This window comes from Myotis daubentonii, chromosome 9, assembly GCF_963259705.1.
Source record: "Myotis daubentonii chromosome 9, mMyoDau2.1, whole genome shotgun sequence".
In the NCBI taxonomy this organism is placed as follows: Eukaryota; Metazoa; Chordata; class Mammalia; order Chiroptera; family Vespertilionidae; genus Myotis; species Myotis daubentonii.
The window spans coordinates 68242068-68256975 of NC_081848.1; the positions used below are offsets into that span (position 1 = coordinate 68242068).

The 14908-nt window shown below is 38.5% G+C and overlaps 2 protein-coding genes and 1 pseudogene across 2 annotated transcripts; all 3 read right to left on the bottom strand.

Annotated features, from left to right (window-relative positions):
• Nucleotides 1-5055: 5055 nt before the first annotated feature.
• Nucleotides 5056-5970, bottom strand: LOC132242312 (olfactory receptor 4A15-like). Its single transcript, XM_059711212.1, has one exon. The coding sequence runs from the start codon at nt 5968-5970 to the stop codon at nt 5056-5058; it is 915 nt and encodes a 304-aa protein (XP_059567195.1).
• Nucleotides 5971-10755: 4785 nt separating this feature from the next.
• Nucleotides 10756-12234, bottom strand: LOC132241953 (olfactory receptor 4C12-like; annotated as a pseudogene).
• A 1030-nt stretch (nt 12235-13264) lies between these two features.
• On the bottom strand, nt 13265-14221 carry LOC132241954 (olfactory receptor 4C12-like). The gene has a single exon (XM_059710903.1). It carries the CDS (start codon nt 14219-14221, stop codon nt 13265-13267), a length of 957 nt encoding a protein of 318 aa, XP_059566886.1.
• Nucleotides 14222-14908: the final 687 nt, after the last annotated feature.

Consider the following 14908-nt stretch of genomic DNA (forward strand, 5'->3'; position numbering starts at 1 on the left):
TATTTCTATCAGAAAAATAATTATCCCACTTACATGGGCAGACACGGCCTCTCTGGGTTTTTACATCATAACTGATTTAAATGAAAGAGAATGTAAGGTCATTATAGATTAGTTTATTAGAATATTTGGAACAAATACAAATGAAGTAATCTCTTCTGGACAGTTTTCTCCCCTAGAAAAATCCTTAAAGAAAAAAGATTTGGGCCTTGCCAAGAAAGAGTAGCAAACAGACAAATATATGAAAAGCCTGTAATTTGAAAAGAAAAAAATTAAATAAATTGAATAAGCATTTATGGGTTTCACATTAGGAAATCTTTAGGTAAAGAAAATAAAATTTAAGCCAAAATGGAGAACCAGTCATGGGCTCCTTTATTCAGCCATATCCTTAGAAAATGAGATCCCTACACTAGATGTTAAAGGCCCTGAGTCTCAGAGGCAGAGAAGCCTGGGACTGGGAAATTTATGGAAGTTGATGTCTCAACTATTGAAAGGACAAAATAATCACAGTGGTTTCTTTCTGAAGGCCTGAATCTATGTCAGAGGAATGGACTTCTAGTCCATTCATTCAGTTCCTTATTTTCATTCTAGTATCAAGCAACTGTTTCTACAATAAATTATTTTCCAACAAGAGCCTGCCTCTACATCAAATCTCTGATGGCTTCCACTCTTATTTCTTTAACATGGCTTACTATGTGCTCCACAGAACATCTTCACATCCATGTATATTGCATTTTCTAGGTCACAAGGGCCTTAGATAAAGAGGCATTAAGTACCTATCTGAACCTGATGAAGATTTTCATGATGGACTGAGCCCCCCGCCAAAGTTGGTGATTTCCAGCTCAACAAAGATATGGATGGAATCCAGCAACCCCAAATGTTGCATGTATTACTTCTAAGATTTAAAGAGTACATCTTAGTACTATTCGTCTCTGAATGGTAAGTGGCAAAAGATGGAGAAGTTATCTTTAGTTTAAAAGAACTATCTACACTAATAAAAGACAAAGATGCTAATTGACCATAGCTTCGCTATGCCCCCCAAGAAACGCCCACCAGCCAATCAGAGTGGCTCTATGCAAATTAACCCAACCAAGATGGCGGCCGGCAGCCACGGAGCTGAAGCAAGCAGGAGGCTTGGTTGCCCGGGAGATGGAGGAAGCCAAGCTTCCCGCCAGCCCTGAGCCGGCTGCTGCCTCTGCTCATGGCAACAAAGTTTCAATTATAGAAGACAAATAAATCCCAGATACCTGCTTCCAGCCAGCCTCCACTGGGAGCTTGAGTGGCTGGAGGCCATGGCCAGCCTGCAAACAGCCATCAACCCCTCATGCAGGCTAGCCACACCCTCATGGGGTGAGGGTCCCCGCTGGGGGCTTAGCCAGCCTGAAAACAGTCCTCAGCCCCTCACCTAGACTGGCCAGGCACCCCAGAAGGACCCCCCACCCTGAAGGGGCTGTGGCTAGCCTGCAAACGACCCTCAGCCCCTCACCCAGGCTGGCCAGGCACTCCTATATAATAAAAGGGTAATATGCAAATTGACCCTAACAGCAGAACAATTGGGAATGACTGGTCACTAAGACACAAACTGACCACCAGGGGGCAGATGCTCAATGCAGGAGCTGCCCCCTGGTGGTCAGTGCGCTCCCACAGGGGGAGCTCTGCTCAGCCACAAGCCAGGCTGATGGCTGCCAGTACAGCAGTGGTGGTGGGAGCCTCTCCCGCCTCCTCAGCAGCACTAAGGATGTCTGACTGCAGCTTAGGCCTGCTCCCCACTGGCAAGTGGACATCCCCCTAGGGCTCCCGGGCTGCCAGAGGGATGTCTGACTGCCAGCTTATGCCCAATCCCCCAGGGAGCAGGCCTAAACCAGCAGGTGGTCATCCCTCGAGGGGTCCCAGACTGCAAGAGGGCACAGGCCAAGCTGAGGGACCCTCCTGAGTGCACAAATTTTTGTGCACCAGGCCTCTAGTCTGATATGATAGAGGTTACTGAGGCCTAAACTATGACTCAGACCTGGAGAAGTAATATATCCATAGGTTTAATTCTCTATGCCCCTTCCAGATAAATGCAAAGAACTATTAATGCTTTCTGCTTATCTGAAGGATAGACACTTTCTAGATAAGATTATATTTGCAATAGCCCAGAAGCTGAATTTATATGCTCCAATAAGAATGATATACTGCAAACACTAACTGATACATATGTTGCTTCAAAATGTGCAATAATCCACAGTAACTCTCTATAAACCACTTCTATTGTCATATTTTTAAAATAAAACTTAGATATGGACATACTCTAAATAAGTTAATCTATTACATTGATAATATTATAACAGTTCCTTAAAGGAAGAAGCTAGGGAGGATGTGGGACCTATGATAAACATTATTAGTCAAGTATGACTGATCAATCTAGCCAAAATACAAAGCCTAGGCCAACTGAGCAAAGTTATGGGAATAATATAGTCCATGACCATTAGAGAATGCCACAAGCCCTGCCAAATTCATTACTATCTCATTCACTACCCTAGTAACAGAAAGAAATACTGTTACTGACTCCAAGGGAATTATAATGGGAAGTTACTCATGCAATGCAATTGGAACTCCATATTCCTAGTGCTCAGATGTTCTTGGAAGTGTTTGTTTTATGAACCTTTGACGCCTGGAGGTTTGTCAGAAGCCTAATCCTAACACCCTGTTTTGAAAACTTGTATTTAAGATTCAATAATTCCCTGACACAGTGTCTGATACAGCTCATTTGAAAGACAACTACTGGAAGACATTGGAATAACACAGAGGGACTTCAGGCCATGCCTCATGAAGCAGAAGAAATACCCAGCCAACTTCTGCCTGGATTCCCGGCACACAAAATTTTGAAATAAAATAAAACTGTTGTTTTTTAAAGCTACGAAGATTGGAGTCATGTTCTATGTAGCAAAGTTAACCAGAGCAAACAGTAGAACCTGGAAGTGTGGTGCTTTCTCAAAAAAATTTCAAGCATGTGCATTGGCTTTGGTCCAGGAGTCATGGCAGCTGAAAGGTCTCCCAGGCTTTTGCAATTAGAGATTTAAAAGATAGGAGGGATGTCTTTTTGTTGTTGTTTTGTTTTGTTTTGTTTTGTTTTTTTGTTTTGCAATTAGCTAAATGTCTGTCTTAGCCCATTTGGGCTACTGTAACAGAATACCATAGACTGGGTGGTAGACATCAAATATTTATCTTATAGCTCTAGCAGCTGGGAAGACCATGATCAAGGTGCTGGCAGAGTTGGTGTCTGGTGAGGGACTGCTTGCTAGTTCACAGACAGCCATCTTTTCACTGTGTCCTCACCTGACATAAAGAGCAGGTGAGCTCTCTGAGGTCTCTTTTATAAAGACACTAATTCCATTTTAGGGATTCAACCTTCATGACCTAATCACCTCCCAAAGGCCCCATCTACAAATACCACCATATTATAAATAATTCAAATCATGAATTGGGGGGTGGGGGACACATACATTCAATCTATAACAATGTGCAAAAGTAGAATAATTAATTATATAAGTTGTGATAAAATTAAATGCTTGCTATTATTTGGTGAATAGTATTGTGTTTAGGGAGACTTCAAGATGATATATCTGTAAGACTTTCAACAATAAAGATAAATTTTTTAAAGGCGATATAAGAAACCTCTATGTAATAAGAACAGGGGTAAAACTCGGGATATCAGGTTTTCATAGTGTGATTTACCCTTGAGAAGGACCAATGCCCCCTAGCCTTAGCCCCTTATGAATCCAGACTAAATACAGAGGCAGAATCATAAGTTTCTTTGATGACATGCTTTCTACCATGTTGGAGGCAAACAGTATTTTGTTTCAAGCCTGATGCATGGAGAAGATGTTATGAATGAGGACTGTCAAAGAAAACAATATATTCTGGACTCTTTATTATCTAATAATCTGTATTAACAAGAGAGGTAAAAATAGGATATATTGTCAGCATCTTTCTTAACAATGATATCACCCAAAATATCTGGTCAAGTTCTGTATTACATATTTGAAGCTCATGAATTCTAAATTACCTAGGAATATTAGTGTATTATCTTCATGAAAATATAACACCAACAAAGTTGATCCACATGAGGAGATGATATGATTTCCCAATCAGAAAAATACATAAGATTTTGTTATTTTTCCGCATATCTGCCTTGCTCATTCAGATTATTTATATATACTTAGCCTCCTTATGATTAATAACAGCCCTCTGAAGCATCATTCATTCTCCTTCAACCTTCACATGCTAAGCAATATGAAAACAATTATATTTTTTAAATCTGTTGCAGATACAAAAATAAGAAATATACTTCAAATACTATGTGGGCTATCTTTGTGAGGGAAGAACTGAACTAAGTTTTTATGTTCTATTTCTTTTATTTTCTGAAACTGTAATAATTGCTATTAATTCTGCAAAAGATTATATTATTAAAGGGGAAACATGAAAAAAATCTGCCATTCACTAAAATAGATATACAGTATTAACTATAGCAAATTCATCACATAGAACATAAATCCATAGTACCAACAGAAACATTTTACACATAAAAACTGAGCATATATTTTTCCAACAAATTATAAAAATCTTAAAATATTAGGAAATCATGAAAATTTTAAAAATATATTTTTATCATTGGGAGTATTCACAAAATAAATGTTTTTCATCGTGGCCCAGTTATTAAACCTGAGGAGACATTTACTACAGTTAAATAATCACACATGGCTTTCCTGGAAGGAACAATTCTTCATTAAAAATAGGTGCTTCCTAGCCAGTTTGGCTCAGTAGATAGAGCGTCAGCCTGTGGACTGAAGGGTCTTGGGTTCAATTCCAGTCAAGGGTATGTACCTCGGTTGCAGGCTTGATCCCCTGGCCCTGGTCAGGGTGTTTGCAGGTTGTATCTCTCTCACATCAATGTTTCTCTCTCTTTCTCTCTCTCTCTCCCCTTCTCTTCCACTCTCTCTAAAAATCAAAGGAAAAATGTTCTTGGGTGAGGATTAATAACAACAACAAAAATAGGTGAAACATTTATCTGCTGCCTCATTTTCTTCTGATCCAGAGATTTTTCATAGCACTTTTCATCTCTCCATTTCTTAGAGTATAGATTAAGGGGTTCAACATAGGAGTGATAACGGTGTAAAACACAGCTAAGGATTTATCAATGGGTAAGGTAGAAGGAGGTCTCACATACATAAAAATACAAGGGACAAAGAAGAGGACCACCACAGTAATGTGGTAGCTACAGGTGGCTAGGGCTTTGCGCCTCCCTTCCTGACTAAGAGTCTTCAGGGAGTGCAGAATGACCCCATAGGAGATGAGTAACAGCACAAAGATGACCACACAGATGGACCCATCGTTGGCAACCACAATGAGGCCAATAACATAGGTGTTAGTGCAGGCAAGTTTTAATAAGGGATACATGTCACAAATGAAGTGGTCAATGACATTGGGGCCACAGAAGGGAAGATTGTAAACAATGAAAAGTTGAACTATAGCATGTAAAAAACCTCCAACCCAGGCCAACAGTAGCAGTACAATACACACTCGTTGATTCATGATTGTCAAATAATGCAAGGGCTTACAGATGGCCACGTAGCGGTCATAGGCCATGACCATCAAGAGTAAAATCTCAGCACCACCAAATAAGTGCCCTATAAAAAGCTGGCTCATGCAACCTTGGAAGGAAATGGTTTTCTTCTCATAAAATAAGTCTATAATCATATTTGGGGTAAGTGTAGTAGAATAAACAGCATCCATAAATGATAAGTAGCCAAGAAAGAAGTACATTGGGACATCCAGACTTGGGCTGACCATGACAGTCACAATAATGAGTAGGTTGCCCACCATTGTCACAATGTAGATGAACAAGAACACAACAAATAATATTTTCTGACCCTGAAGACTCTCAGTGAGCCCCAAGAGGATAAATTCTGTCACATTGTTTCTTTGTTCCATAGATCTTTCTGTATGTCTTATTTCAGAGTTCAGGAAAATTTACCTGTAAATGTAATTATTACTCGTGACTTCCTGAAATCTTAGGATAATTTGTACATTCATTCAACAAAGAGGCATTATGATTTATTATGTTGCAGTAATTCCAGAGATTATAAAAATACAAGGCTGATTGAAACATGGTCCCTAACCTCAGCAATCTTACAGACTAGTGAAGAGGCAAGTAATTGGAGATATATGTGAAGAAAGAAGACATTATAAGACAAGTGAGTTGCCACAAGTAGCTTTCCATCTGTAAGTTAATGAAAGTATATATAGCTTATACCTTATACAAAAATAAAAACTGATTAAAGGTTTAATAAAAAAACTAAAGATTTACTTCATGTTTACTTTCTAGTTAATAAAAGAGATGACTTTCTATACTCTAGAGATGGGAGAATCTTCTTAACTTATCATTGACATCCCAAATAGACATTGTCCAAATTTTTTAAGGATTTAGTAATAGATACCACAAAGTCAAAAGACAAAATTAGTTTGGGGGGAAATTTACATTTCAGAGTACATACACAGAGTTAATATCTAAAATAGACAAAGAGCTCTACGTAATTTAACAAAGGAAAGATAAGCAAACCAACAGCAAAGTGAGTGAATCAGGAAAATAAAGGAAAAATAAATCAAAATGGCCAAAAAAACATACAAAATGCTGAAACTCACCTGTAGACAGAAAAGTAGCAATTGAAGGTTTTCTTACTGCAGAATTACCTTGGATTTTTTTAAAGTCATTCAATCAAGTTTGGCAGATGCTACAGCATCCTCTAATTTTTAATAGATTAACAAACAATTCCTAAAGAACATATTAATTGAACCTATCATAAAACTTAAAAATATCTGCCTATTAAATACCCCCAAAAAGTTATACTTGAAATTAGTTTCCAAGAATACTGAAGTACATAATATTCTAACCACTTTGCTGTACATCTAAAACTAGTACAGAATAATATTGAATGTAAATAATAATTGAAAAATAAATTAAAATTTCAAAATCAATACTGATGCTAGAAAGGTAAATTGATTCTGGATCTTTGTAATATGAAAATATACAAAAGAGTATTACAGAATTGAATTAATTCCCACATATTCTACTAGCCAAAAGGACATGGTAGAGTATAAGAATTTACATAGAACTAATTTTTTCCTTTTTTGATATTTATTATTAAATTGATTTGGGTAACATTGGTCAACATGAACATATAGGTTTTAGGTATGGTTCGAATTTAATGAAGTAACATTGGTTAATAAAATTATATCATTTCAGGGTTACAATTCTATAATACATCATCTGTATATTGTACTGTCTGTTCACCACCCCAAGTCAAGTTTCCTTCCATTACCATTTATCCCCCCTTTCCCTCTTCTACTTCCTGCTGCTCCCCTTTCCATCTGGTAATCACCATACTGTTGTTTATGAGGTGGGGGTTCTTTTTGCTTAATCCCTTCACCTTTTTCACCCAAACCCCCCACCCCACCCTTCTGACAGTTCTCAGTTTGTTGTCTGTAATTATGAGTCTGTTTCTATTTTGTTTGCTAGTTTGTTTTGTTCATTAGATTCCACATATAAGAGAAATCATATGGTATTTGTCTTTCGCTGACTGGCTTATTTGACTTAGCATAATACTTTCCAGGTCCATTACATAGGAGAACTTGTAAAAGACTGTGAATTTTCACACCACCAATGTATCGTTCAAAGCCTAGTTCAGAATCATATGTATAAATTTACTTCCTGAGTTACCTGCATAATGAAAGAGCCACTCAATTCATGTTCTAGGCTGTGCTGCCTTCTCCCTTGTCCTTCATGCACTGAGGCCATCTCTGCGGATAGAAAGAACAAGGTAACACATGTACCATCACTGATGCTTGAGCTGTTTCCATGTGACCAACTCTGTCCAGGCTGATAGGAAATCTGATTCACTCTGAACTTGATTGTGAACAGAGACCCAAAATGTCCATTGCCGGCAGAATTTGTCCTAATAACAAACAAATGTTAAATCAACATTCTGATGGGAGAAAAAATAGTGTATGAGTTATTTAGATAAATATGTTGTAGTTTGTGTTTTGTAGCAATAAAAGTGAAATAGCCTTTCCAACATCATGATTCCTAACCAGGTATACTGGCCTGTCGTCATAGAGCATTGTTGACCATCGGGTTACCTGAAGGATAAAGAATAATTTCCTGTATATTCTTAATATCTTGATTTCATCATTTCAATTCCTGGAAAAGCTAGTCATGTGAATACTGACACTGACAAACACTTTCTGAAGTGAGGGGCAAGGTCTATAAACATTTTATCTACATTGGAACTACAACACAGATTACTGTGTCATTCAATTGGTGCATTTCCAAGGGTGAGTCTTCTCTAATTAAATTCATTGGGACCTTAATCATAATATGGAGGGCAGATTCTGCATCTCCAGAGATGCCACCAGGATAATCACCCTGCAGAACAGGACTTACAGACCATGTCCTTGGGGAAAATCATAAAGGTCAAATGACCAAAAAGGGCAAGTCCAGTCTGGGCAGAAACGAAGTATGCATAAACTCTCTTGTTTAAATCATGACCTTGAGTTCATTGTCTCTCATCCCTGGACACAGTTAGATAACCACCATAGATCCCTCTTCTTGTGTCTTCCTTGAACATACCCTCTGCAGTGGCTCCCTGCTCTCTGAGTCACTCTACATTACATCACTTTTTAAGCACTTCTCACTCTGAGTGCAGCTTGATTTTTATGCTTACTTACTTAGTGCCTATATCCCTCCACTCAGAAGTGTTATGTGGTAGCCCTAGCCGGTTTGGCTCAGTGTACAGAGCATCTGCCTGTGGGCTGAAGGGTCCCAGATTCTATTCCAGTCAAGGGCACATGCCCAAGTTGTGGGCTCGATCCCCAGAATGGGGTGGGCAGGCTGCATCCGATCAATGATTCTCTCTCATCATTGATGTTTCTATCTCTCTGTCTTCCTCTCTGAAATCAACAAAAATGTATATTTTAAAAAGAAGAAAGTGTTATGTGGTATATTTCATTATTCTGACATATACCACTGTGCTTAAGGTTGCAACTTCTAAACCCAAAATACATGGACTCAAATCCCATTCAGGCATTTTCTAATTCTAAGATCTACAGAAAACTAAACTTTCCAAGCATCAGCTAATTCTTCTGGAAAGCATTACTTGATTTCATCAGGCTCTTATGGGGATTAAACCATAACTTGTCTTTGTAGCATCAGCCAAATTGCAGTAAACAGCAAAGCTTTTATACTAATGATTGTATTATAGATTTCTTATTTGCCATAAAAAGTTTATTAAATTTTGGGGTCTTGCTTAAACTGATTTTAATGTTGTAGACATTCCTTCTTTTAAAGTGAACTGTTTAGGCAGTGAATCTCACCAATCTCACATGAACCTGGGGGTTTTACTCAGAATCCTGAAAGTTCATCATGATCTCCTAATATAATATCTACATGGAGTTGAATAATAAATGCAAACCATAGAGTTTTTTAAAAGTTCAACAGAAATGGAGCACTGATGAAGAAGTGAGGGAAGCAACAAAGACAGTGACACTTATTAAGTACCCACTGGCTGACAGGCACTATGAAGTATGTACTACCAATTCATCATATACATGAACCCAGATTAAAATCAGATCTTGAGAGCTTGTGAAATACACGCAATGTTACATGAAGTAATGAGACAGAAGTTGATACTAGTTGTGTGAACTCCATACCCAGAACCCTGCTGCTAAGAGAGGCTGAATTAACCTAAAATACATAAACGTCCTTGCCTGAAGTGCAAGGGAAAAGTTATCTCACATGGTATTGGTCATATGAGGAGGTACTTTTTTCATCTAAGGAAATAGGGACCAAGGCAAGATACTTAGAGGTCCTCATCCAAACAGAATGCGGCTCTTGATAGTTCAACAAGAAATATAAGCCAAGATCGGCCCCTGCTGGAAGTAGGGTCAGCACCAGCCAATACTTTTTTCCTTTTAAATATACTTTTATTTTTTTAATTTCTTTATTGATTAAGGTATTACATATGTGTCCTTATCCCTCCATTACCCCCCGACCCCCCCACCCCCTCCAGCCCCCGCTCATGCTCTCACCCCGCTGTTGTCTGTGCCCATTGGTTAGGCCTATATGCATGCATACAAGTCCCTTGGTTGATCTCTCCCCCTTTCCTCCAGCCATACTTTTATAAGTTTACTATGTGCCAGGAACTTTCATAAGTACCTAACATATGTAAACTCATTCAACTGGCCCCAAAATTTTATGAGATAAGTATTATCATTACCATTTTAAAAGATAAAAAAATAAGGGGTAAAATATATTTTTGTTTTGCAATTGCAAAGGTACCAAGCTTTCACTGCATGATTTACAAAGAATTGATTCCTAGAGAATTTGCTCTGAAAGACCTTAAGAAGAAAATGCCTTTAAAAGGTGTTTTAATAGTAGGCTGAGGATGCACACACAATCTATCGCACTATTGCTTAGAAACCTCTGGATAATTTGTTTAAAAGGCAGATAATCCAATCCAACAGCAGGCCTATTGAGTTAGAATCTCTAGAGCTATATTCTAGGATTGTGCATTTTTAGCAAGAATTTCAACTGATTCTGAAAGTACACCGAAGTTTGACAACCAAATAGACAATAAATAAATCTTAATGGGATATTTTAATGATAAATTTTCAGCAACAAACTTTTATATGTAGTGGTCAGTTTGTCTTGAACCATGAAAATTATATTGTTTTCTCTTTGCCACTGAAAAGATGAAGGCATTTGATGCTATTGTGACTATTTCTCCATTGGAATGACCTTTGGATCCAAAGCTACTTCAGAGCATTTTTCACTTCTGCATTATTCAGTATGTAGATTATAGATGTTATCATGGTATAAAACACAGCCACAGCTTTATCATTGGAAAAGGCGATCATGGGGCACAGATACACTAATACGCAGGGCACAAAGAATAAGATGACCGTGATGTGAGAGACACGAGTGAAGAGGGCTTTCTGCCTCCCCTCCAAACTAGTTCTGAGAATACAAGATGACCACATAGGAGGCCATCAAAAAGAGGAAGTTCAAGAAGCAGATGAACCCACTGCTGGCAGCAACAAAGAGACCAAGCGTAACAGTGTCCATGCAGACGAGTTTCAACAAAGTGTGCAAATCACACATGAAATGATCTATGGCACTGGGGCCATGGAAGGGCAGCCAGACTGTGAAGAAAATCTGAATTCTTGCACAGACTAAGGCACCAGCCCAGGCCACTGCCACAAGAAAGCTACACACTTGTTGGCTCATGATGGCGGTGTAGTGCAGGGGTTTGCCAATGGCCACACCATCGTCATAGGCCATCTCAGTGAGAAGGATAATCTCAACAGCACCAAAAAGAAGCTCAGTTAAGACCTGAGTGATACACAATCTAAGAGAGATGAATTTTCTTACCGTAAGAGTGTCAGCTAGCATTTTAGGGTTCATGGAGGCAGAACAGCCTTCTCAATTAAGACATAAGTGGCAAAGGAGAAGTACATGGAGGATCCTAGGGCCTTGCTGGTGCTAACGGTAATCATAACGAGCAGGTTGCCTGCCAAGGTGACCAAGTAGACTATTAAAAACACAACAAAGGAAAATTTCTGAATCTCTATATTTTGAGTCAGTCACAGGGGAATGAATTCCTCCCATTATTCATCTTCCCCATCAATTCAGTTCAGGTGACAAGTGACTTCCCTGAAAAGAAAGTCATGCTCTTCCTCAATAATGATACTATCTCTTAATGAATAAATATATCCATGGAGTGTCTTACTTTCTTAGATTTGCAGAAGACAAAAACAAATACAAAACCATATCAGCTGTTTCATTCACTTAATATAGATAACAATATAGGTGCTATTTTTTGTTCTTTATAATTTCCTGATTTTTTTAATTGTCTACAATACAATGTATAACAAAATCAGAAGAAAAAAAATACTATGCATTGAGGGTTTTTTAATTATATACTAATTTGAGAGAGAGAGGAGGGAAGAGAGAGAGGAAGAGAGAAAGAGAAAGAGAGAGAAAGAGAGGGAGAGAGAGAGAGAGAAACTGTTGTCCCATTTATTCATGCATTAATTCATTGGTTGAATCTCCTATGTGCCCTGACTGGGGATCAAACCCTGAAACTTGGTGTATCTGGATGAGGCTCTAACCAAGTGAGTTACCCGACCAAGGCTATGCATCAAGTTTTAAGAGTCAGCCTGGCTGGCATGGCTCAGCGGTTGAGCATCGACCTATGAACCAGGAGGTCACAGATCTATTCCCCATCAGGGCATATGCCCAGGTTGCTGGATACCCAGTGTAGGGTGTGCAGGAGGCAGCCAATCAATGATTCTCTCACATCATTGATGTTTCTCTCTCTCCCTCTACCTTCCTCTCAGAAATCAATAAAAATATTTTTTTTTTAAGTTTTAAGAGTGGACATATATGTGGCAAACTCACAAATATACAAAGATGCATGTATTTTACTCCAAAATTATTAGACATATTTACCAGTGAAAAATCCAATTGTTTCTATTAATTTAAGTCATATAAAAAGAGTGTCAAAGACATATAAGGATTCCCTCATAAGCCATACTTTTCCCTAGGGTTAGGGTTAAGGTTAGGGTTAGGGTTACAGGTGAGGAAATTGACAGAAAGGTAAAGGTATCAAAACAGATACATCAGAAAGCCAGTAGCCAGAACTGACCTATTTCCTAGATCATGTCCTTAACTGTTATTAACTTCCAAGCAATGATGACAGATGAGATAACCATAGTAGTTACCATTTATTGAGTCAGGGACAGTGCTGGACCTAGTGTATATATTAGTTTATTATCTATACGTAGTTCTGTCCCAGGGCAACCTGTTGAATTTCTCCAACAATGAGCAACAACTACACCTTCTCCAAAATATTGAAATCCCAATGGGAACCAACATCTCAATGTTACATAATAAGATTTAAACACCAATTTAATATTCTAGATTTATGCCTTTTAGCTTCTAAATATATTTCAAATTTCCAGGTAACTGATAAATACTAGTATTTATTGATTAAGAAGCATTAACTTATGATGACAAAAGTGTGGAATGTGAGACAGTAAGTCTGTATTTCAGTTGCAAGCTTTAGCTCTGTGCTTCGGTGGCTAGCTGCAAGTATAATACAACCTATTCTTAGGTGGATGAATTCATCCATAGGTCTAAGAGGCTTGAGCTAGATTACCTTTATTACTTCTATCTGTAAAGCTCAATGATTCCATTTAATCTTTTATCTGAAGTCACTTTTTTCCTCCAGAGCTTCCTCATAGCATTTTTTACCTCAGCATTTCTGAGTGTGTAGATTAAGGGATTTAACATAGGAGCCACCATAGTATAAAAGACAGCAACAGCTTTATCCACAGGAAGTGTGGTTACTGGGCGAAGATATACAAATATGCAGGGCACAAGGGAGAATATGACCACTGTGATGTGAGAGAGACAGGTAGAGAGGGCTTTGCGCCTCCCCTCCAAGCTGTACTTCTTTAGGGAGCTCAAGATGACCACATAGGAGACCATCAAAAGGAGGAAGGTCAACAAGCAGATGAACCCACTATTGGCAGCAACAAAGAGACCCAGGGTATGAGTGTCCATGCAGACGAGTTTCAACAAAGGGTACAAGTCACACATGAAATGATCTATGACATTGGGGCCACAGAATGGCAGCCAGACTGTGAAGAGGATCTGAATGGTTGCATGGAGAAATCCTCCAGCCCACGCCATTCCCAGCAGGAGAATGCACAGCTTATGGCTCATGATGGTGGTATAGTGCAGAGGTTTGCAAATGGCGACATAGCGATCGTAGGCCATCACCGTCAACAGGATGATCTCAGTAGCACCAAAAATGTGTTCTGCGTAGACTTGAGCCATACAACCATTAAAAGAGATCATTTTCTTTTCATGAAGGGAATCCACAATCATCTTAGGAGCTGAAGAAGAACAATAGATTAGGTCTATCAAGGAAAGGTGGGTCAGGAAGAAGTACATGGGGGAGTTCAGAGCCTGGCTGGTGGTAATGGTAACCACAATGAGCAGGTTGCCTGAGAGTGTTACCATGTATAAGACCAAAAAAAACAGAAACACGACTTTCTGCATTTGAGGGTTCTGGGTAAGTCCTGTTAAAATGAATTCAGTCACATTCCTTTTATTCTCCATCTATGTGGTATGCATGATAAAAACTCCAGGAAAGAATGCTTTACCTTTAAAAAAACAAAGGAAGGAAGAAAAAATGAACTTAAACCAGTGATATTGATAGTCAATAAGTCAAATATAAATAATCAACCAGATAAGTTTAATGCAAAATCTATTTCCACTTACTTGATGAGGAATATACATATCATTCAAGTAAACTTCAAGATAGTACTTAAAATTAATTTTGTCAATGATTAATTGTCGCTTTTTGCTGGCCCTCAGATTCCTTTATTCTCTATCTCCTTTTTTAGTTTAAATTTTAATTTATTTTATTTTTCCATCACCATTTAGCCCTTCTATGCCCTCAATTACCACACTGGCATCCATGTCCATGAACTCTTTTTTTTTTCTTTTTTCTCTCTCTCTCCCTCTCTCTCTCTCTCTCTCTCTCTCTCTCTCTCTCTCTCTCTCTCTATATATATATATATATATATATATATATATATATATATATATATATATATACATACATATATATATATGCAAATTATCCCCACAGGAGTTTGACCGGAAGGCCGATTGCTTGCTATGACATGCGTTGACCACCAGGGCAGTGCAGAACAAAGGAAGGCCCTGGCCGGCAGCCAGTATCCAAGGAAGGGAGGCCTTGGCCGGTAGCCAGAAAGAAGGCCCTGGCAAGCAGCCGAAAGG